This window comes from Clarias gariepinus, chromosome 9 (assembly GCF_024256425.1).
Source record: "Clarias gariepinus isolate MV-2021 ecotype Netherlands chromosome 9, CGAR_prim_01v2, whole genome shotgun sequence".
Classification (NCBI taxonomy): Eukaryota; Metazoa; Chordata; class Actinopteri; order Siluriformes; family Clariidae; genus Clarias; species Clarias gariepinus.
Window position 1 is genome coordinate 10429291 of NC_071108.1, and position 25274 is coordinate 10454564.

Here is a 25274-nt window from a genome sequence, read left to right on the forward strand (position 1 = left end):
TAGCGGCTGTCCTTGCCACAGTAATCAAAGGGCGGAATACCATTCACGAATTTGAAGTCCTTGGTTAATGTAAATTAGACGGCTATAAACTGTAGAAAAAACTATTAAAATCCTTAAAATATACAGTACAATGAGTGCAATCCTGTACAACCAATAATGTTGCTAGCGTATTTTTTATGGTAAATTTTTGGCATCCACAGCTGCCAATATTTTATCGTAAAATTTACGGTTTATTTTTTACAGAGCAGTTATTTTTCTGATTTTTAAACTCTATCAACAAAGGTTAAGTAAAATATAAACTGATGCTTCATGATATTAGTTACAAATACTGTACCATCTCTGAGAGTTTCCTTTTTATAAATATAGTACATCATAAATTTTACTGCAATAAACCATATTTTCATATGTTTTTTACTGTTAAATTTAAGGTCTTACTCTGTAAAACTAATTACAGTTATTGCAAGTTTTGTAAAATACGGTTTCATTCTGTAGCATTTATACGGTATTTCACTGTTAAAATCACAAACATTTTTTACAGTGTATCTCGGTACATTGCTGTATACTTGGTATCTTTTTAACTGATTAAGGGATATACATGCAGCTTTAGTCAGGTTTATGCCAATCATCAAAACTTAAAAGAAATAACTGTATCTAAGCAACACACATTTAGAAAATCCAACATCAAAAAAAAAAAAAATCTTTGGTTTGTAGCTCAGGGCGAAAGCTTATGGAGAGAATTTTCTCTTTAGAGAGCTCCAAAAATAGACAGCTATAGTAAGCATTTTTAAGAGTCAGTGTTTAAAGTTTGTTTGGTTCAATGTCACTTAGTGTATGCTTTTCTCAATCTAACCTCTTATTATATAATAGTATACCTTTAAGATCAAAGTTTATGTATGCCTTTGTAGAGCTTTACTTAGCTAGTCCTGCTAAATTAGCCTATTGAGACTTGTCCACATCAGTCCTTTCAAAGAAACTGCAACCCATCTTCTCTACAGAGGTCATTTTGACACTCTTTTTCCAGAGAAGGGCTGAGAACTTGGTACGTTTGGTGAAGTGTGAAAGCGGTTTTCGTGCCCAGGAGTGGTTCAGAGAACCAATCAATTTTCCCCATGAAAATGGTGGTCCTGAGCTTGCTTCCACTGAACCGTAGTGCGGACTGCATCAGTTATGGAAGTTATTTGCCCTTGCCACTCATGCCGAGCAGTGTGATTGTTTCAACCTTTCCTTCCCTTTTTGTTTCAAGCTGTGTGATGGCGGGTAAAGGGCTGTGATTGTCAAAGGAAGTGAATGCTTTATTGATATGTAAAACTAGGATTTCATATGAACACATTTTCATAAGTACTGTAATTGGATCATCTTTGTGCTTTGAGCACTTTGCCTGCATGACTAAAAATCTTCCTACTGTATATGAAAATGGTTCCTCATTTGCACCTATTCTTTCACAATGGTAATCTATGTCTCCAAAACTGCAGTTTTTTTTTTTTACCAATGAGTGTCGGTCCCGAGGGAAATTCATGAAAAGAAATAGATAAACATGATGCCTACCATACTGTAACTTTTAAAATGTGCAGATTAGTACAGTTATCTTCATAAGGTATTTTTGTGGAAGTTAATCAGAAATTATAAGCATCTCCTCTACACAAAGCCAAAACTGGTAGAAGTATAGGGACCTAGTGTGAAAATGCTTTTAGACCTTAAGGTAAGAGGCATGTGCATTAACTCCAGTGTGTAAACACGAGTATTTCAAGAATCATAGTTCATAGAGTTTACAACAGAGATCAAAACACGAGCAGGTAATATCAAACAAGGATAATCCATCATTTTAAAACAGGAAGTTAACTAAAAACAGACAAAGGAAAAGGTCTCAAAGTTACCAAGAATTAACCCTTCAACACCGCAGAGATCGCCAGTGGGCGGCGCGCTGCTGTAGTGTGCCAAATGCCTAAATGTAGTGTTTAGCACTGTCGCCGTGAACCACCACGGTCTAGCTTCGATTCCTGGCCAGGCTCGATTCCTGTCTCTGTGTGCATGGAGTTTGCATGTTCTCCCCGTGCTTGGTGAGTTTCCTTCATATACTCTGGTTTCCACCAACAGTCCAAAGACATGCAGATTAGGCTAATTGACGTTCCCAAATTGTCTGTTGTGTGTATGTGTGTGTGCCCTGCGATGGATTGCCACCTTGTTCAGGGTGTACCCTGCCTCGTGCAGTAAGTCTCCTGGGATAGGCTCCAGGCCCCCCACGCCCCTGAATATAGGATAAAGCGGTATAGAAGATGAGTGAGTAAGTGAGATCGCCGGTGATCCCATTTGCATGCATCTCAATTTAAATGCCGGTAGAATCATAATGAAAAAACATCTTGCAATAATTATTTTTTTAAATAAAATCGGAAAATGTACACATTGATAGCAAATATGCAATATAATATGTGTTTTAAACAAAAAACAGAAAATTATTGCATGTCCATTCATGCATGTTTTGTAGATCATGAGATGTGCATATACAGAATTGTACATTATCATGGTGCATGCCATAAAGGTCCATGTTGTGTTTGCATGTTACAACCGTAATATGTTTTCCGCATGCAATGACATCATTCGTTTCCAGCCAAAATATTAAAACATCCTTTTAATCATAATAAATATATTAGAGGTTGGCATGTACATCACGTGCATGCCATAGAGATCTAGGTTGTGGGCACATGCTACCATGCTTGTTGCATGTGGTGATGTCATGAACATTTTTTTGTGCGTTATTTGGTTGTACCTTAGCTACTAATCAATAGCATTTCATTCTTTGCTGTCTTTGTCACTCAAGTCGTGTGCTTTCTATTTCTCTTGCTTTCACACACACACACACACATACACACATACACGTATGCACTTACTTGTGTGCATAAATAAAATAAAATTATCCTCACATAAACAGTGGTGTGTAAATGCATGTGTGCTTACAAAAGAAAATTCAAAAGTAAGAGCTTACAGTATATTGTTTGAGTAGGAGGATGAATTCTCTGATTGCTTATCTGCTCCAGATTGCCCATGTTCATGTGTCATGTATATTTGTGGCTTAGTTTAGTCCCTATACTGAACATTTTTGTAACAACATCATGACATGAATTTTTAATTATGTGTTTGTTAATTGGTGATCTAATGCACCTAAGGCACTGCTTAGAAAAATGAGGATACCTTGCAAGCTGATGCGGATAAATCAAATATATAATTTTGTGGTGTTTTAAAATATTTTCTGCAACTTTTTTTACATTGACAAGTTTGAGGTTGACATTTGTGGAGCAAACTTGTGCAGTTACTTGGCATTTTCTACATACTATATATATATATATATTTACATTTAAGCATTTGGCAGATGCTCTTATCCAGAGTGACTTACATTTTTATCTCATTATACATCTGAGCAGTTGAGGGTTAAGGGCCTTGCTCAAGGGCCCAACAGTGGCAACTTGGTGGTTGTGGGGTTTGAACCTGTGATCTTCTGAACCGTAGTCCGTTGCCTTAACCACTGAGCTACCCCTGGCCCTTTTATATATATATATATAGTATATGCATAATTCGTTGCGGAAGCATGGTTGTATATCACAGCACTCATATATCAAAGCCAATTTCCCCAAAATAAATAATAGAAACTCTGATGATTCCTTTTTGAGCCCAAAAATATTCATATAAAAATAATTAATACAAATTATAAAGTTAAAAGAAAAAAAAAGACCCCGCACTTTACCTATGAAAAGAATCGTGACTGGTGTTAGACAAGAGATGAAGCAGGAGAAGGGGGGCTACTGTGTAGGATGGCTTTCATACACATGAAAACTAACACACACTAACAGAATCACTCCTCTAAACAAAATCATCTCCCGCACTGCTACAGCCTTTTAAAGTTTTTTTTTCTCCATGAGGGCTGTTGTTGCAGTATAGTTACTAAGGAACAGGCACCACACTTGGGAACAAAATAAAACAAAATGCTTTACTGTATGCACATGCACACACACGTGGTCACAATGTTACAATAAACAGTACACGCGCGCACGGATGTTGACTATACGAGTGATGCACACGCACCATGGCAAGACCAACCATGGTAGATGATTACCCACAATCCCACAGCGTGCACGAGAGATGAACCGTTGGCACAGTTGTGGTCATGTGACGCTCGGCAGACAAAGCACATATGTACTACGGTACTCGTATATCAAGCCCTATCTCATTAAACAAATTTAAACCTATTAAAAAAATTTTGCTCATCTTGCAAAACACTCGCAAATTTCTTTGTTTTTGTTTGGCAATTCATTTTCTACATTCTACAACAATTCTGGGGATTTCAAAACGATGAAATTAAATGTATGAAATTATGTAATTATGTAACAACAACAACAACAACAACAACAACAGTCACTTGGTATTTTAAAACATGGAGGTCAGCCTGTCTGGAATAGATCTTGCAAGAACAGTACTGTCAAGTGCATTTGCAAAAACCATCGAACACCATGATTAAGCTGGATCTCTTGAAGACCACCCCAGGAAAACAAGACCAAAACTTGCCTCTACTGCAGGCTCATTTAGAGTTACCAGGTTTAAAAATCACCAATTGACAAACATCAGATTAGAGCCATTATAAAGGCTTTACAGATTATGAGTAGCAGATACATCTCAACATTAACTGTTCAAAGGAGATCATTGCATATTTTGTACGCCTTCAGCATTGCTTAATAAATTAAAAAGAAATAAAAATGACGAACGACTATGGAGTTAGAAAGTGATCCTAAACTTTTCAGCAGTACATTTAGGCATTTGGCAGATGATCTTTCGAACCGTAGTCCAATGCCTTAACCACTGAGCAACTCCTGACCATATACACAGTAGTAGAAGGTATAAGGTAAGGATGGCAATTATGTATGCTATATGAAAATGCTTCAAAATCAGGTCTTAAAGTAACTAATGGCAAAATCAGGTATCATGACAATCACAAGGCACATTTTATAATCTTTCCATGTGCAATGCATAGGTCTGCCAGAAGAAATTGTAAGCTCTACAGTATGAAAAATTCTCAGTACGCTCTATATCTGCAGTGTATTTGTCCCACAAACGTGTTACTTTTTTAAATGTCCTATTTCAACTACTCTGTCCTTTTGACATTTCTGTGTCTGCCTGTTACTATAGATAGACAACACTAGGCAGTGTTTTTTAGCCTTGCACCTATAATGTCTTTCTGAACGGCTCTCTAAAATTCCGGTCCAGCTTTGCCTTGCCCTTAGGGTATGTATACTATATGATGGGAATGGTGTGGTCTGTCATCATCATATCTGTTATTAGCTATAGAGCTGACAGCAGCACACACCCGCAATTTTCGAGTAATGGTCCTTGAGTTGTATCTCTGTCCCTCAGTGCTTTTGTCCTGTTTATTGGCAAAACTGCCTGGGAAATGAAGACTATCACTACATCAAATGCAAGGTGACTGCATGATGTAGGAGGACACTGTGGAGCTGCAGAGCCAGGCTTTATTCTCATTTGGGAACGATCATTATCAACACTTTGTCACGAAAAAAGAAAACATGTATTTAAATAAGCTTATTTTGCAATGCATGCATTGGATATATAACGGTCTTTATAAAGCAATTGGCGTGCATTTTCATGTTTTTATTGTGCATAGCAAATATGGACATACAGTACATGATTTCTTTTAGAAAAAAAAATATGTTTCTCTTTATATTATTAAGACATAGCCACCATGAATGCTAAATATAAATATACTGTAAACGAGTTTGCCTTTAGCAAAAACTAGTGTTACATGTTTTTATGAAAACCACACTTAATCCATGTGCTGCATATTGATATTTTTTACAACTTAGCAATTTTATAAAAAAAAAAGTAACCATAAATTACATGGCGCCACCTTTTAGTCTGGGTTCGATTTCCACCTCAGTCTTTGTGTATGGAGTTTGCATGTACTTGGTAGACTTCGTGTACACTGGTTTTCTCCTACAGTCCAAAGGTGTGCAGATTAGGTAAACTTGTATTCCCAAATTGCCCGTAGTGTGTAAATAAGCATGTGTTTGTGCGTGTGTGTGTGTGTCTGTGTGCCCTGTGATGGTTGGCACCCCATTTTGTACCCCACCTTACTTCCAAACTCCCCTGGGATAGGCTCCAGCCCCCCCGAGACCTTGTATACAGGATAAAGATGATAGATGAGTAAGTGAGTGAGTGTAAATCATATACACATTAATAAATAAAAGTTGAGTATTTTTAAAATTAATATAACATACACATGAAGTAAATGCTTATTAATGGAATAACTACCTTAATTGCTTTTAAATACAGCTGAAATGAGAGTTTAAAATGAAGAACAGCGTAATATGCGAATTTGACAAACAATGATTAGCTGTTAGGAACAGTGGTTATCAGTGCCTGGTTGTCAAGATAATGGCCATCGGTGCATGGCCCTTATGAACAAAACGCCATTAGGTTTGTTGCTACACTTTTGAACTGATGATGTTAATTTAGAAAAGTTGCTAAATTGGCACTTAGTTGGTTTAACACTTCTGTGTCTTGTTTAATCCCACAGAAGGATTTGCCTAAATTTGCTAAAAAAAAAAGTTTGCTGTGTATGTTGGTTGCGAGGCCTCACTGACCCGAGGTGACCCCTGTCCACTGCAGAGGGCACCCACAGTGTGAACATAAATGTCATAATGATGAGGATGAAAAAGCTATTTTTTTTGTATATTTGTCTTTAGATTATATTACAAATTGTAATATTATATAAAGATAAAAGTTGTAAATCCAAAATTCAGTTTTTAAAAGATGGTTTCGTTTATAAAGGAAAATAAGCTGTCCAAACTTACTGTACCTGTCCCTATGTAAAAAGGAACTTCCACTAAACCTAATAACTGGTTGTTCCACCGTTGGCAGTAAAAACTGCAATTAAGCATTTGTGATAACTGGAAACATGTCTTGCACATTCCTGTGAATTAATTTTGGCCCACTCTACTATTTAGGATTGTTTTTGTTTAGCCACACTAGAGGGTTTAATCTGTTTAAGGCCATCACAGTAGGACTTAAATTCAGACATTGACTATACCACCATTTTTAATCATAAACACTGACCTTAACGGAGGCAAGTGAGGCCTGTAGATCTTTAGATGTTGTTTTGGGTTCTTTTATGAGCTGATAGATGAATAGTCATTGTGCTCTTGAAGTCCTTTTTTTCGGCCAGTCACTCCTGGGAAGAATTACCACTGATCCAAGTTTTTGCCATTTGTGGACTATGGCTTATTATAGTGATTTCTTGATTCAACAGGTCTGGCAGTAATCAGGCCTGGGGGTGGCAAGTAAAATTTAACTCAGCATTCAAAAAAAAAAAAAAAATTAAAATTCATTCATGATTTATCAATTGCTTTTTCACATGGGGCCAGGTAAATTTGGAAAGCTTTTTTCTCTAAATAAATAAGATCAATATTTAAAAAATAATAATTTTGCATTTACTCGTTATCTTTGTGTAATATTAACTGTAATATTGTTTGAGTATCTGAATCATTTAAGTGTAACAAATATGAAAAAAAAATGTCATTAGTATATTAGGTCTAATACTTTATAGGCATATGTATAGGCACCAAAACTGGATTATGGGGCAATGGAAAAAGGTGGGCTAGGTTGAGTACTTCAATTGGAAGGCCAGGGCAAACTATGCCACCAGGATGCACTGTGGGAATAATTCAAGTCGGGAGAGGCAGAGTGATGCTGAGCAAAGTTCTGCTGGGAAACCTTGAGTTACTATGACATGTACTGTACCACCTACTTAAACATCGTTGCAGACAAAGTACACCCCTTCTTGGCAACAGTATTCACTAATGTCAGTAGTCTCTTTCAGAAGTATACTGCACTCTTCCACACTACAGAAATAGTACAGAAATGATTTGTGGAACATGGCAAAGAGTTTAAGGTGCTGACCTGGGCTCTTTCTTGTTGCCAGACAGAGTTCCACTTTCTGGGTCTTCTGGAGTACATGCATTGATGAGTCAGAGATGTTTTGGATGGCGACCTTTACTTTATTAAGCAATTGATTGTAGTGTTGACTTAAAGTTCATTCATTCATTCATTCATCCATGTAAAACTCTAGGAAAACTTTCTCTCAAAATTACTTTCAGGTTACAAAACTAAGGACTCAGGATGAATGAAATGACACATTGCCCTTCTCTTCGATTCTGTAAACCAGGGAGTAATAGACATACCTTTAGCACCAGTCCCTCTCGGTATTATATGGCTTTGTCTCATGAATGTGATGGGCTACTTATGACGGCTGGGGAATGAGTCCCCTGATAGAAATCGATATATAGAACAAGAGGTGAATCAGCCTGTTAGATTTTGAGCGTTGTTCAAGGTCGAGTGCAAAACAAGTAAGTCTCATAAAAACTCTGGCATTCCATCGTAAACAAGAATCTCTTACTCCTTCATTGGACCATGAAAGAGGAGGGGAGACAAGAAGGAGAAGAGGGTAGAAGATTGATGCAGACCATGTCTTCAAGATTTGCCCATGACACTGTTAGGCTCCACACCTGATTTGAAGGAGACAGTGTAGGGTATCTGGCTGGGTTATGACATATTTCAAGATGATCTGGGGATGGTTAGCCAAGAAATCTGGCAAGGTTAAAACATATTTCTTGAATGATATGACAGAAGTTGAGGGCAGTTATAAAGTTAACAGATGAGCATGCTGGTTATTAAAAAGTAATTATATAATGCAAACTAAAAGTTAAATTTTTTAAATATTTATTATCATTATTAATAACCTAAAATACATCTTTTTTTTGTACTAATTTTTTATTGTACTCTTTTTGATGAAGAAATATCTGTAAAATGTAACCAATAAATATCCTGAAACCTTTTATGTAAATTGCTTATGCATGTATATGCAAATTTTTGCTCTCAGCTAAAAAATGAAATCTCCTAAAACAATCAACATTTAAAAAAAAAAAAAACAGTCAGAAAAGCCAAGAAAAGCATTACAATAGAAGAATGCAACAGGTCACAAGCAAGGGATAAGTAACCAACTATTAAGTGCTATTTGTTTTAGTTTAAGTAGTGCTGTTAATCAATTCAAAATTAATCTACAGTAGTTAATCTATACTATGATTAATCAGGATTAATCTTGATTTTAAAATACTTAGATTTATTTGTATTATAAACTTGCAATGGTGGAATAAAGAAATGCATGAGAAACTCGTTTTTTATAAACGCACAGTTTTATAATATCTCAAATATTAACATTTAATAAATAGTAAATTAAAATCTTTCGAATAATAAACTTCTTGCAGCAGCGATTATACTGTGAGCCCTGTTTGCTCCTATAGTGGTGACCATGTCTGTTATCTCCTTTTCAACTTGGTTTGCGCATTTGGCTAGCGTCGGCAGAATGTTGTTTTTCTATTTTTAGCATGCCCAGAGTGAATGAGTGCAGTCCTGTTACACAGAGGTAGTTACGGTTATTTACTGATGTCCAGGGTCCCCAGTAAGTGCAATAAAAGGAGCTTCTGCACTGCATCACTTTCATAACCTTTTTCAGTGTCTTACATTTAATGTATTCTTGTGAAAATAGTTCCTGTTGAAGGTAGCCTGAGCATACAACTTTGGTTTTATCTAAACACACATCTAGAAGCTTTTTTATAATGAAACTTGCTATGATGTTTCCTCAGTTATCTTATTATCTGCGTTAAATGTGCCATTATCACGCACTGCCGAATAACTCTTAGTAACAAGCTATTGTGGGAAGCCATTAGGGCCAAACTTGGTCATATGATTAATTTGCGTTTATTTTTTTTAACATATTAACATTTTTTTATTAATCACATGTTAAAGTGTTAATATTGGCAGCCCTAGTTTTGAATTATCTGTACTTTTTTGCTCACCTAAAAATTGGGTGGTCTGCCCCAAAAGGTGTCATGTTCCAGGTTGATTAACACATCTGTATGTAACTGTCAGGAAATGAAAACTGAAATTATGATCTATAACTTGTCGTTCCTCTATTGATCCCGAACCCAGATATTTTCAGTGTCTAGCAAAAACAAAAGGATTTACTTCGGTGTTGCTGTACTTCCTGAGAGGAATGTATTTTTATCACAGTGGAACATCACGCCGGAACAACCTTTTATAATAGCGTTTTAGTTTTCAGTGTGTGGTGGTGGTGTATATCACCCTTAATGTAGCATTGCATTCCATCCTGGATGCAGGATGTTTTCTAGCAAGTGAAAAGGAGATGACATTAACCTGCTGTGACCGCAGAACTGTATAGAGGCAACGGAAGTGAACTTGTCCTCATGCATATGCAGAAGCACACAGACCAAGTGTCAGCTAAGCAATCAGGACAGCTCACATTGATATGGGCTAAATGAGTGTTTGAACCCACCTGACAGCAGGTAATACAGTGCAGTGGAGAACGAAAAATAACAACAACAACAAGAACATTACAAAGGGCTACCTACACGGTCAAACTGTAGAACATTGCTTCGTAGGTGCAATCAAACTTCTGTAGAGCTGCTTATTCAATCTGGGCTGCTGTTATATAAAGTCAATGAAATGTCAGGGCTGGTTATAGTGCTGTGAGTGTTTCAGAATTGGCTCAATAGTATTGTGCGACTGTAGAAATCAACTGTTTATCACCTTACTGTTCCCGAGCACAGGCTCAGTTCTAATATTCTGCATGGTGATTTGTTATTTTGCTGTTGTATCAAGCACTTTAGGACATCAATACTCAGTATGTACTGTACTGTATATACACAGATTTCCGCAGTATATACACAGCGTATTATAACACAGCATTGAGGCATACTTAATATCACTGATGAAAGATTTCTAATAATCTGGCGAAAAAAAAAGGATTTGCAAACTAACAAAGGATTATTAGACACATTGGGCTAATGTGTTTAATAACGCATCAGACTGCTTTGCTGATGATTATTTTGCTGTAACTGTATGCCTGTCATGCTTTATTCCTTCCCTCAAAGAAACAGCACATAATGGCCTACTTTGACTAAAATCATAAAGGATGGTGTTTTTTTCTTGTCATGATTTGGACATCACCCTGCCTCTAACATTTGTTTTGTGTTCACTAATGCACCACTTGAGTCACCATCATGTTGACAGCTGTGCTGAGGCGCTGTGTTTTGTAAGACTGCTGCAATAAGCCTGCTTAATCGGAGGGGGTTTTCGCAGAAATCAAAACATGCACTCGCACATGTGCAGCATCGTGTGGTGCTTGGCTCAGCCTGCCCTGGCTTACTGCGACATCCCGAATGCCTGCCTTAATCTACCAGCCCACATATGGTTATCAATTCAACCCTGCAATCAGAAACACTGACGCACATAAATCGATTTAATGGTGATGCTACATTCTCAAAGCTAATTAGCAACAGTGATGAAGCCTTGCACAGAAATTAGGACGTGGCACTAACAAGAAAGTAGCACAACAGCATCAACAACAACAACAACAACAGCAATGATAAAATAGCAGCTTATAAAAAAAGCACAGGCACATTTGTGTGTTAGAAAGTCTAAGATGGCAAATGCCAAAAGCATAACAGCTTTCTTGTTTAGATCTGATTGTTCATATTTATCATTGGACAAAAATGTATTCTAATGAATGTGATACTGTATATACAGGTGGCATGGTGGCCCTGTGGCCTCACACCTTCAGGGTCGAGGGTTCAATTGCCGCCTTAGGGTCTGTGTGCATGGAGTGTGCAAGTGTGTCGGTGTGTGTGCCCTGTGATTGATTGGCACCGTGTCCAGGATGTAGCCCGCCTCTTGCCCTAGGTCTCCTGGGATAGGCTCCAGGCCCCCCGCAACCTTGTATACAGAATAAAGTTAAATAGATGATGAGTGAGTGAGTGAGTGGTATATATAATAAACTGCATTATTGTATATTTTCTGCGTCTTACATATTCTTTTTGATTCGACTACATGCATTTTTGTAAGTAGTGAGGAAGCATAAACAGCATTTCAGTTCAACGCGCTTGTTGTTGAGTCACAATTATTATTTTTTGAATCATGAATCACCTTCACTTTTATGCGTTGATGACTCTGCCTCGCAATGGAACATGAACCGCTTCTCAAATGCATTTATTCCTTTTTTACATCAAATAGCTTGTATATATAATCTATTATAAATATGTTATTTTATTAACCTTGTAGTAAAGATAAAGACCACAATTGTTTTAGCTTCTGATTGATTAAACCGTTTGAGATTATGTTAAGAAAATGTATTTACTGGTGATAGAGGGGATGCCAAGTAAGGAAGATTCCAAAGGCCCCCAAAGTTCCAAAGTTTCTCTTCTCTATCTAGGGCCCATATTATGCTATGGCAATTAAAAAGTGTTGGCTTCATCATGGTTTTGGGCCCAGCATGCTAGGATTTCAAGGTGCCCAGAATCTCTCCAGGATGGTAGTGTCCTCGTGGTGATGTTTAATTCTTTCAAGTCATTCCAACAGAGCTTTTTTATGATGCCAGGATTTATGGATTCTTTTTCCTCTAATTAGAATTTACTGCTCAATTAATCATCTTCAAATCAGGCTTAAAGCAGTTCCCTTTAAAACGACATTCTAAATGGCATACTGATCATCCAAAACTGTTTACAAAATGTTTTTTTTTTTTTCTCATTAAATAATAGCTGGTCAGTCTACATCCCTGTCTGCACATTTAGTCATAAGTTGAGGGTAGCCTCAATTACATGTAGTTGGAACAGGTGTTTCTGCACAGGGTTCCTGGGCTTATTCTTCATGATAGATTAAGAAGCTTAACAATTTATTAGAGAATTGGAGCAGAGCTTTTGCCCCTGACAGAAGCCATTTGAGGTGGTTTGTTCAACTTACAGTAGAAGCATACCTCCAAGAGTGCATTGAGCACATTCCAACATATTGAGACCTGTGAAGCAGACCCTAGATGTGCAGGACAGATTGTATCTCGCAGTTAGCATGGAAACCTTTGGGGATCCCTAGGAGGAACTGGAATGTGAGAATCAGTTTTGATGCACAGATAAACCAGAAGTCAGAGTACCTAGAAGCTAGACACACAAGTTTGGGAGGAATTTGTTACTTCTTGTGTAGAAGTAGTGAAAACTGCAAGATAGTGGCGATTGATTGCATTTATTTGAACTGATGCTTCTGCAACAATGTTGGACCCTGTTCCACAGTTGACCTAAACCTTTTGTTAAAGTATATTAAATAACGCTGGTATTTTGGCATGTGCTGGGCTAAAATGTTCCATGAATTTGATCAAGTTGTCTTTCGGAAAAGAAACCATAACCTGAGGCATTGGTACTTGTGTATTGTGAAGCACTGTGTGTCTAGCACATAACTTAGTTTAAAGAACCTCAGTTTTTTACTCATGTTTGAAGAAAATTGAATTGAGGCTTTCATAACACAACAGGAAGTCAGTGATAGGAGGTATTTCAGCCAAGACCAAGTTTTCAGCACCCTGGATTGCAAACCTTTGTTATTTTTCTCCTGCTGTGCCCATAACCTCTATCGTATAATAAACACAGAGTTCAAGGCCCACTGCTCTTTCTATCCCACTCATCTGAGTTTGAGTCACATCACTACAAGCTGAGTCTGTGACCTGTTGTCTGCTCTGCATTCCAGAGAACTGCCAGTGAATGACAATTGGCTATGGCATTTCAAAGCCTCAATCTTTCATAATATGACATGTTCAAACACGTTTAAAAGGTTATGTTTGCACAAGAAAATGTATCGATTTAGCCTACAAAGCATTGTCTCCTTTTGTATCTTTGCCAGTGCAAGGAATATCACATAAACTATACAAATGAGATGACTATGTAAAGAATGTGCAAGTGTTACTGATGATATTCTGTCAGTGAACTCCTGCTGGCCTCCATGCTCAATTTGCCTCTTTGCCAAGTGAAGTGTCCATTCCAGGTGTCTTTAGGTCATGACGTGTGTTATTGCTTCGGAAGCAGGACTTTATGAAGCCGTGGCCCTCCATGGCAGCCCATATCGCTCAGCATCACCCCACTTCTGCTAATGTGTAGGACAATTATTTCAAGCTGGTGGAAGATTGCCTTGTTTAGAAGATCACTGCCTAATCATTCAATGGGGCTGAAGATGCTCTCAGGTGCTAGCCATGCGTACAGTATTTGCCCAAAAAGGACACGACAGATCAAGGTTTGTATAGCTTAGCTCTAAAAGCCTCAGGACCTTACATTATGGTGTATCTGTTACCAGGAGTGAAATAGGTTGATGTACTGAGTTCTACCACGAGATTTCATGAGTTTGCTAAAATGATTGAATCATAAAGCTTTTTTTCATGTCAGGTACAGGGATTGGGGCTCTAGGTATAAATATCATAGCTGCGGTTCTGGCTGTTTAGTGTGTGTAGTTTGCTATAATAATAACCTTCACTGTCATTTTTGGTATACTTGGCTATAACTGCAGAAAATTTTGTTGGGTAATAGCAGCAGATCATGGTGGAGTTTAACTTTTTTCTTTTCTTTGACTTCCTTTCTGTGGTATGATGAATGCCCTTTTTACCAAAACATACAGTATTTTATTAATGTTAATGATGCTGTTGGAGACCAGTGTCTTATAAATATCTTACACTCCAGAGTCTCACATACATTTTTAATTGCATAAATGTCTGGTAAATGTGAAGGACATGGCATTTTTTTCCCCATCATTTTTTCTACTTGCTAGTAGACATTTAGTGAGCCCTTTTAACCCCTGGATGGGGTCGCAGTCATCATCAAGACAGAAATGCTTCTTCAGGGGTTTAGGTGTTTATTAGAACTTTGTGTAGACAAAATAATTTAATGCCATTTTAGACTGGACTTCTTATGGCTTTCTTTTAACAATGCCTTTCTTCATGCCACTCTTCCATAAAGGCCAGATTTGTGCAGTGCATGTCAAATGTTCCTGTGAACAAATTCTCCTACCTGAGCTTTGGATCTTTGGAGCTCCTCCCGAGCTACCATGGGTCTCCTCATTGCTTCTCTGATAAATGTTCTTCTTGCCCGGTCTGTCCGTTTAGGTGGACGGCCATGTCTTGATAGGTTTACAATTGTGCTATACACTTTCCTTTTTGGATTATGAACAGTTATCTCTGTAAGATGTTTAAAGCTTCAGATTTATTATACTTTAAACTTCTCCACAGCTTAATCCCTGACCTGTCTGCTGTGTTCTTTGTAATTCATGATGCTGTTTGTTTACTAATGTTCTCTAACAAACCTCTGAGGGCTTCTCAGAACATCTGTATTTATACTGAAATTAAATAACACACAGGTAAAATGTATTTTTAAATTAGATGACCTTTAAAGGCAATAGGTTCCACTGGATTTTAGTTAGGGGTATCAGATTAAAGTGGACTGGAAACAAATGCATCTCTACCCTCACAAACTTTTAACTGTTACTGTACATGTGGTGTAGATGCACTTCTGACCACAGTTCAATGACATTGATCTGACATTGATCCTTGTGTTTCTACTTGCAGGTTTGGCACTGCATCAGATCATCACTATCACTGTTTCTCTCATCATGGTCGTTGCCGCCTTGATAACAACACTAGTCCTTAAAAACTGGTAGGAAAGATTCTTTTCTAGCATATTTGCAATTAAGTGTTCTCTGTCTGTCTGCCTCTCCTTGTCCTTGTCCTTCAGTCTGTCTCGCTATCATTCTCATATCTTTGTTTACATCAGATCAAGCTTTTTCTCTATGTTACCCCTATATATATGTTAAGTGTCAAACAGGCACAGGGGTTCAAGGTATGATTTTATGTTGGCTTTGTGAATTTGGTGCGTGTTTTTGTAGCTGTGCACAGTCGGGGAATGGCCGCCACACTAGCCATCAGAGGAAGATCAACCAGCAGGAAGAGAGCTGCCAGAACCTGACTGATTTCACGCCAGCACGCGTGCCCAGCAAGGTGGACATCTTTACCGCCTACAATGACAGTTTACAGTGCTCCCATGAGTGTGTGCGCACCGCTGTGCCCGTCTACACAGACGAGATGATCCAACACACACCAATTTACAAGACCACCTACAACGGGAGCAGGTGAGAGACACATCCTGCACAAAATGCCTATGCATATTGAACAGTGCCTGAAAATTTCTTGACACGAGCGCTTGCTTGCACTTCCAAAACTTATTTGAGCATGGTATACTTTATGCTTAAAAGCTTAATTATGCTTAATTTGTCTGACTAGACTGCTGTAGAAATTTAGACATTATAACATGTCAAATTCATTCCAGCACATATAAAAATGGCCAACATTTTTTTTTAAACATGGCAGATGCTATTTGATTGTTTCCGGATAGAATAGTATAGAATGTAATGGAAAAGAATGTAATATAATAGAATACAATTTTATCAGAATAGATTATCATGTTTAATATCACATTTAATTAAAGAAAACATTTGTAAAATATTTCCATATAATGTTATAAATGCAATTCCAACTGTAATGCAGTTTTACGCCCAACTAAATTCGAATAAAAATTTAACAGAAATATTTTTGGAGGAAAAAAAACAAAAAGAAAAAAAAAACATTGTAGTAACATTGTGTTGCACAAACAGGCATTCACACTTTTAGACAAAATTGACTGAACTTTTAAATGTCAATTTTGTAATTGCTTAAATGTATTTATCTATAATCTATCATTTATCTATCTGTCTGTGCATATATATATATATATATATACACACACACACACACACACACACCTATATGTTCTTTTTATTATTATTCTATTTTGCCTATAAAACTTAGCCTTTAAATACAGTATAAAAACATAGGCTGAGTAGACTGAGTAGTGCATGATGGGTTTCATTCTCTATTTCCGAACAGTAAATCTTGCCTCAAGCATTGTAACGTTGTTTTCCAACAGTACATACTTGTATTTGCTTGACAACAACTTTTCTTTGGACTTTTTTATAAGGTTAAATTTCAAAGTTTTAATTGTGTGTGCTGGTTATGTAAAAGCTTGGTTGCTTTTTACCCTTCAGTTATTTGAAAAGCCTGAGACTCAAACATACCCTAAAGAATATTATGTTTTACTTAGCAATTAGTTCAAATGCATGAAAAGGTGTGACATTTTGAACAACAACTAAACATTTATTAGTTTTGACGTTACTATATTACTGTATATAAAGGACATTAGACTAGTAAAATCCATTCAAAGGTGGGTGTGGAATAGTGTCATTTACTTTGATGCACTATATTGCACAGCAAAAATGAAACAGTCGAGAAAAGGTATGAAGAAAACTTGCTACATATAATGGAACAAAACTCATTTCAGAGTTTACTTTCCTTTACTCACTCCTCCACTCTCAGCATTCAGCTCTTGTCTGACCTGGATGGCCCGGCTTGGAGGGTCGTCTTGTTTCATTTCGAGGTGGATTGAGCAGACATTGTGAAACAGTGTGTTGATTTCATGCTCTCCAATTTACAGCTCAGATGCACATTTAATAACCCAAGGCATATCTGTACATCTGTAAAAATGGAAAAATGTAAGGTTCTTAATTTCTCTGTGCCAAAATGTAATTTTTAAATGAGCATTGTTTCTCTGTCTCATATCATGTTTTATGTATAGCTGGCTGCAAGGTGGGAATACTAATCTTGCATCATAACAACTACTGTTTAAAGCAACTACTGTATATACAGTAGGTAGCACAAGCAGATGTGATTTAACTTCATATGGTATCTTGTTCACCCATCCAGTAAACAGTATTTTTGATAGAACAATACATCTAAGCTCACAAACACATGGGAACTTATTAATCTCTCTGCTAACTACAGTGCTAAAACCAACCTCTTTTATTTTTTTCCAAGAGCCAACACTTTTTTTTGTGAGTTCTACGAGCTTTTAACTCTTATTTTCAGTGATAAGTTTTAGACACATGGTTTTGTTTGCCAAGCCACAGTGTGATCTACAGTACAGTATGAATCTTTCAAGGATTCAAAAAAAAAATTTTTTTTATAACATATAGAAACAAGTGAGAAATAACAATAAGAAACAGGTGCAAATGATGACTTGTGATCAGGCCTGTCATTAGTATATTCGTGACGCTGAATGCTGAGTGGTTGGAACCTATGAGAAGGGAAATGAGGTTGATACATAAACAACCAGTTTTTAAATAGTATATTTAGGCACTTTGCAGAACATTTGTATAACATTTGCTTCTTTTTTTTATTTGAACATAATTTCATTGAATAAATATAAAGAAATAAGGGGTGCTTTAAGACTTTTGCACAGTACGGTGTATATATACTGTATATACGTAAAACCAGTGAGGTGCAGCGGTAAAACCAGAATAACACTTGAGTACCATCTCTAGCTATTATTGATTACAGTTCCCATTAGCTTTGCTCTTTTGCAAGATGATACATCACATGACTGTACTGAACTGTACTGTAATGAACATTATCATATATAGCATGTCTAGTTATAGCATAGTTCAAAGATTTTGATTATTCATAGATTCTGCTTGTTGTTTTCACATTTTTTTTGTTTGTACTTTGAAATAAACTTTGCACTTGTATGCACCTCCTGCCTGTAGAAACTCCCTGACAGTTATAAGCACAAAACATATTGCTCCTGTTAAAAATAAATCACTAAAAATGATAAAATCTCACATACAGTAAGTTCCCAACATACAAATAAGTTCCATTTCAAGAGCTTGTTCTTAAGTCTAGTTTGTCCATAAGCTCAACAAAAATTGTCTAGGTTCTAAAATACTAACACAATTGGCTTTAAACATAATAAAACTTCTGTAACATGTTCCTTAATCTTCCTTTCGGACATCCTTGGTTGCATGCACGTGATAATGTATGCTGCACGTGATCCAATCATATTTTCAAATGTTTGTTATTGGGGGACTTACTGTTTTGAAATTTCACTAATATTCTACACGCTATGAATAAAGTCTTCGATAAACACATTTACAGTACTATTTACATGGGGTATACATTTAATGTTTACTGCATGTTCAATTACATTTAAATGAATCCAATGCAGAGCCATTGCTTTTAGTTAAACATTGAATTTGTGTGAGTGGAGTGGAGTCAGAATGGAATCTTTAAATGCAATTTTTTGTTCTCTTCGTTTGGATGTGTGTTTGTTTTTTCCACTCAGTTTAGCTAAGCCTCTATTTTTCCAAACTGCATATAATAGAAAATATAAAAATGTCACCAGGTGAATGGTTGTGCCATGCTGCTGCATATCCAGTATATATATATTATGTTAATGGTTCAAACTGATATGAATGGGTGCTTATGGGTGCTTAAAACTTGTAAAGTGTTTAGCTGCCGAATAAATGACCCTGGGAGGATATGTGATAAGCACTTGAAAGCGTTTCAATATACAGTAAAAAGTGTATTTGAATGTCTCTTAGCGTCTTGTGTGTAGTTATTGAACTCTAGCATTTTTTTTAAAACAATAATAAGAGGTAAATGATTTCTTAGGGATAATTGTGTTTTTTCCAGACCATCGCCAACAGAACGGCAGCTAATCCCTGTGGCCTTTGTGTCGGAGAAATGGTTCGAGATCTCCTGCTGAGGACCTTTTAGTACCCATGGGTAACTGCAGCTTTCTCAATTATGGACCCTGGTATGTCTCATGGTATTTCTCAGCTGTTTTACAATTCTACCCAGCTAAAGATGTGGTCTGTGGCTTACCACAGAGTCATAATGCTTTAAACAGGGAATGTTTCTTTTTTGTTTAACACCATGCAGATATTTAGTGGGAGAACTACTAGTTATGGCATACACTACTTCACTTAAACTGTAATTATAAAGTCAAAGCAAATGAACAATTTCCAGAGATCACTCGCAGTCGAAGTAGGGTTTACGACTAGAAAAAAGCATCCCATAATTACATGGTATTTTCTAGAAGTTTTTGGCTCATGGTAATTAGTAGCTTTAATAGATTTTATGAAACAATTGCTGTGCTGCAAAGTACTGGTAATGTTACATCCTAATTCTAACTTTTTCCCAATTTCTAAAATTTCAGAATCCCATTGGAACACCTTGAATTCTCAAGTTAGGAAAATGCAAAACAAAAAACAAACAAAAGCCCATGTATTTCAGAAAGAAGAACGTACCCATTTTTTTTCTTTTTCTTTTAACAAGCAATGGATTTCCTGGACATGGAGTGAAGATGTTTATTTTTCTAAGCCGACCACAGATGAGAGTCGTTCTATGGATCCCTCTCTAGATTATTTTCCATAAAGACTTCGGGCCATTTAGAAATGATACCGATATACTTAAAGCTAATATATTATATACATATATTACTGTATGTGTAGAAGTATCACAGGAAGATCACCGCCACAGACGTTTTGGAATGCTGTTTCCCGATGGGCTGCTTTCTGTGAAAAGGATGAACAGACTTTTCAGAACTATGTGCCAATAACGCCAATATGTGCCAATATGTACAGATGGGACGCGTCTGGGAGTTTCCTGAAAAACTACAGACACAGTGACAAGTAATTTCTGTGACAGTTATTCTATATTAACCTGTTCTTTTTTTGTATAGAAAGTATAAATATGTATTTGAACTATGTTTTGAAATAGTTGAACAAAAATGTGTTGCAGACGTCCAAAAATATTTATAAGGAGCACTATTTGAGTTTGATTAGGTAAAAGAAACAAAACAACAAGAACCTTGGCCAACTTTTGTGTTTAATGTATTGTTATTAGGCCTTGTTTTAAATAGAATAGTCTTCTCTATTTTTGTACACACACACACGCACACATACGCGCACACACGCACACACACATACACACATCACATTGTGGTGCATCAACTCTTGGAACTGTTAATATGATATTCAGTCGGGGGGAAGATACATTTTTAAGACCCTCGTCATTATTATTGATGATTCAGTAATCATCGTTCCTGATGATTGTTCATCCATAGAAGCCATTTTAATTGCTACGGGGTGCCATTACTTAAAAATGACAGTTGATTTGTTGTGTGGCTATGGTCACAGTGTGTGTATTATATCTATACTGTCAAAGAGCCTTAGTCATGGGTTGGTCTAATTTTTCCACAATGGTACGCAATACATTTTCATGCTTTGTGCATCAGAATTTAAAAGACTACTTTTTTTTTTTTTTTTTTTTTTACAGAAACAGTGTACAGTTATCAGTATTCTAGGGCTTAATATCAGAAACATTACATGCTTTATTTTGTGCCAAGTCGTTGTTGAGTGCCAAGTCTATGTCATTTGTATCATTTAAAGACAAATTCATAACATTTATATTATTTATCAGTGTGCTTCAGGAAACGTATGTATGAAATGCAGAAATGTCACCCGGTGTGATACTGATGTAATTTTCATTTAAAACGGTACTGCTGTTAAGGTTTTCTTTCACTTTGTTCTTCTTCTCAAATATTATTCTGGTTGAACAGTGGTAAATAAAATTCATTTATTATCCAAATAGTGAAAAGGATAGAAATGAACCAGGGTAGCACTTGAAATGTGAAAGTGTGTGTATGTGTGTGTGTGTGTGTGTGTGTGTGTGTGTGTGTGTCTTTCTGTGTCTGTGTGTTTTTCATTTCACAAATCACTGCAAACGAATACAAGGCCAAAGAATTATAATTGATGACTAATTTATTTGGGTAATTTTGCAAAAAAAAAAAAAGGAAAATAAAAAAATAATAATTATTATTATTTGACTAGACAAAATAATAACACAGGATAGAGTCCATATCAATATAATAGAATACAATTAAATTGTGATATAAAATGCATTACTGGTCCTACAATTTCTATATACTGTAGAAGTCTTTGTGCAAAAGCAAACATTTGCAAAAGCATATAGATGTAAAAATCCATCACACTGAAAAATGAACATAATGATAGATTTAAGTACCTCCATTTCCACTGCATATCAACATATCGTCTGCAAAATATGTGGATATTAATAATCAAAAAACATTTTCTGAATTCATTTTATATGTGTAGGACCTGGAGGCACTGGATGAGTTAAAATATTAAGTCAATCCTGTGAGGTTCTTAACAACATGTTAAAATTTAGTATATGTTGTAGCTGCTAAGTCGGCAAGTAGGCTGAACATCCAGAGAAATCAAACCCTTAACATCTTACTTGCCAAATAACATCAAGTAAAAATTAATTCCTTATTTTAAAACTAGCAAACTAGCTGGCAATACATGTTATGTTCCATTAAGGACCATTTTTAGACAATTTGAGAGCATCATTTAGTTTTAACTTGGCCCGTGGGCGTTCTAATTTGTCATTTGTCCTTCCGCTTTTTTAAAAGCGATGCTTTTACACCAGGTCATGTCATTGTGTGGCAACAGCAGCATGTACACACTCATTGGTCAAAAATTTCAGTTCATCTTTACATCAGACTTTCAAAATGAGGAAAAAAAAATCTCATGGTCATCTCAGTGAGCATCTTCTGAGCATCAGTTCTGTAGGTAGAAATGCCTTTTTGGTGGGAGAATTTCAAGGATAGTGCACAGACTGGTTTGAGCTGACATGAAGGCTTCAGTAACTGACCTAACAACTCTTTACAATCGTAGTGGATGGGCTATAACAGCCGAAGACTATGCAAGGTTGCCTGCATGCTAAGAAGAAAAATCTTAAACTACAATGTGCACAGACTTACTCAAACTGGACTGTCGAAGATGAAAAACAATTCATTATCTTTTACCAATTTTCGACTATATAGATTAAAATTGACATTTGTATAGTGAGAGAAAGATAGAATAGACAATGATTTTGTGCAGAGTGAAAGCAGGGACTTTGGCAGGACTAACTATGACAGAAATAAACAGTTCTAGTAAGGGCTCTGGCTGCTGCATTCTAAACAAACTGGAGCTTGATGCATCTAGTGGAACATCCAGATAGTAAAGCATTGCAGTAATCCAATCTAGAGTTAACTTTTTCTGCATCATGTATTGACATTATATTCCTTATCTCAGCAATATTTCTGAAATGAAATAAGGCTATCCTAGTGATATTGTCTACATGAGCTTTAAATGAAAGACTTGAAACAATAATCACATCAAGGTCTTTTTCTGATGAAAATATTAAAACAAAAAGGCCATCCAGTGTTAATATGTGACCAAAAAGCTCACTAGCTGCATGTGGTTGTGGTACCAGTACTTTCGTCAGAAGTGAGCAAAAAGATGTTAATAAGAATCCAATGTCTAATGTCCTTTACACATTCTTTAACTTTATTATGCTGGCTTTGTTGGAACATACTGTACTGTGTGTCATCAGCTTAACAGTGGGAACTAATATCATGATTTCAAAAGAGATTACCCAGAGGAACCATATGGAGAATAAAATAGATACCAGTAGTAGGTCATTTACCACTGTAACCAGCGCTGTCTCTGTGTTATGATTAGGCCTAAAACCTGGCTCATACAGTTCATGAGTTCCACTGCTGTGGTAAACTTATTTTTAGGAACTCAAGAGGACATTTGATATTGGTCTATAGTTGGACAGCTGAAAGGTTGTGTTTCTTTATCGGCTAGTTTAAATTACTTAGGTTCATAGCCATTCCTGAGGGAAGAATTGAGTATTTGTAATACTGTTAGAATAGAGGTTTAGTGGTAAGCACTGTCACCTTGCACCTTAAGGATCCGGGTTCATTACTCGTCCGTCTGTGTATGCATGGAGTTTGCATGTTCTCCTCAATCGTGGTGGCTTTCCTCCAGGTACTCCAGTTTCCTCCCACAGTCCAAAGACATGCAGATTAGGCTAATTGGTGTTCCCATATTGCCCGTAGTGTGTGACTGTGTATGTGTATGTGCCCTGCGATGGATTGTACCCTGCCTCGTGCTCCTACTCTTCTGGGATGGGCTCTAGGACACCTGCGACCCTTAATACAAGATCTAGTCCTCAAGCTGATGATTCTGCTAAAGTAGTTTAGCATCTTGAAGGGAAGTAAATAAATAAATAACTACTAATCTAATTTAGTTAGATTATCACCTATATCATAATTTATTTGTCTGTTTAAAGTCTGAATTTCGTTAGTGAAAAAAAAGTCCTCACTACTACTTGTTATTGGAGTGCATGTGTGGTCTTATTCCTAGTCCTTTTTTTCTTACAGTATTAAATAAGAATTTAGCATTATTTTTTGTCATCTTTCATAAGACTGGAACAATACGTTGATCTGGCAGTCCTAAGAGCTGTTCTTCCACGGTTTTTAAAATATTACCAATTTAGTTTGATGCAGTTTACATCCTAGTTTTGGAGCGAGCGGTCTGTTTTACACTCTTATCGAGTCCTGTGGTGTCAGATGGTGACCAACTTATAGTTGATAACTCAAGGAGATTCCCGATAAGGCTCTGTGCAGTAGGTGACGTAATTGTACATTTAATAGGGTGCGTGGCAATGTACACACATGTACATAAATTCACTGAGCTTTTGCCCACTTTGGTCTCAGATTCTAGTTTTCTGATTATACAGTACAGTAAAAGTGGATCCTTGTATGATTTTTAGTTGTTCTCCGGTAGCCCATTCACCCCAAGGTTCAACAGGATCTCCTGTTGTTTGAAAAGTGTGATTGTTTAGGGTATCATGGCTTTCCTGTCAGCTCAAAGCATTCTTCTCAACCTTCTGCCATCAATAATATGGTTTTGTCTATAGAAATGCCACTTAATTTACATCATGTTTTTTAATGTTGTTTTTGCATTATTTAGTGTAAACTCTGATGACTCCTGTGTGTAAGAAGATCATTGATTTCTGAAATACTCAAACCAGCCTGTCTGGTGCCAACAACAATTCCATAGTCACTCAGTCACTGAGATCTTATTTTCCCCACTTTGATGTTTGAAGTTAACATTTATTAAAAATCCTTGACCTGCATTTGTATCCTTGACGTGCACTGCTTCCACATAATTGAACATCAATGTTCATAATGAATTGGACAGTAAGTGAATACTGTGTATACATGTTTAGTTTACTGTAGACATTGACTCTGCACAGAGATGCAAAGCAATAGTGTGCAGTTACAGTTTAAAACCTGAAGCTTATGGTTTATTTGTGCAGTAAATGTGAAGGTGTGTTGCATAGAGGAAAGGCTGGAGATACCGGATAGATGACCTGTTGTTTCAGGAAATAAATCAAAATTTCTTTTTTCTCTGAGATTGTAGAGACTGACAATCAGTGCTGAATGCAGGATTACGTTGTGTATTCGGATTTTATAGCCGCAAAAAGCATACAACGTGGTAAACAACAAAAGTCCCCAGTGTCCTATTAAAATCTAGATACTTATATAGGCGCAGCT

The 25274-nt window shown here is 36.6% G+C and overlaps 1 protein-coding gene across 1 annotated transcript in view; it reads left to right on the forward strand.

The window, feature by feature from the left end:
* The window catches only part of ajap1 (adherens junctions associated protein 1), a 71595-nt gene extending 51518 nt beyond the window's left edge, over window positions 1–20077 (forward strand). The window contains exons 3-6 of the mRNA XM_053504734.1: window positions 15500–15587; window positions 15817–16059; window positions 19490–19613; window positions 20016–20077. Coding sequence (XP_053360709.1) covers window positions 15500–15587; window positions 15817–16059; window positions 19490–19562 — 404 coding nt within the window. The 3' untranslated portion in view covers window positions 19563–19613; window positions 20016–20077. The remainder of the gene's footprint in view (window positions 1–15499; window positions 15588–15816; window positions 16060–19489; window positions 19614–20015) is intronic.
* The last annotated feature ends 5197 nt before the right edge of the window (window positions 20078–25274 follow it).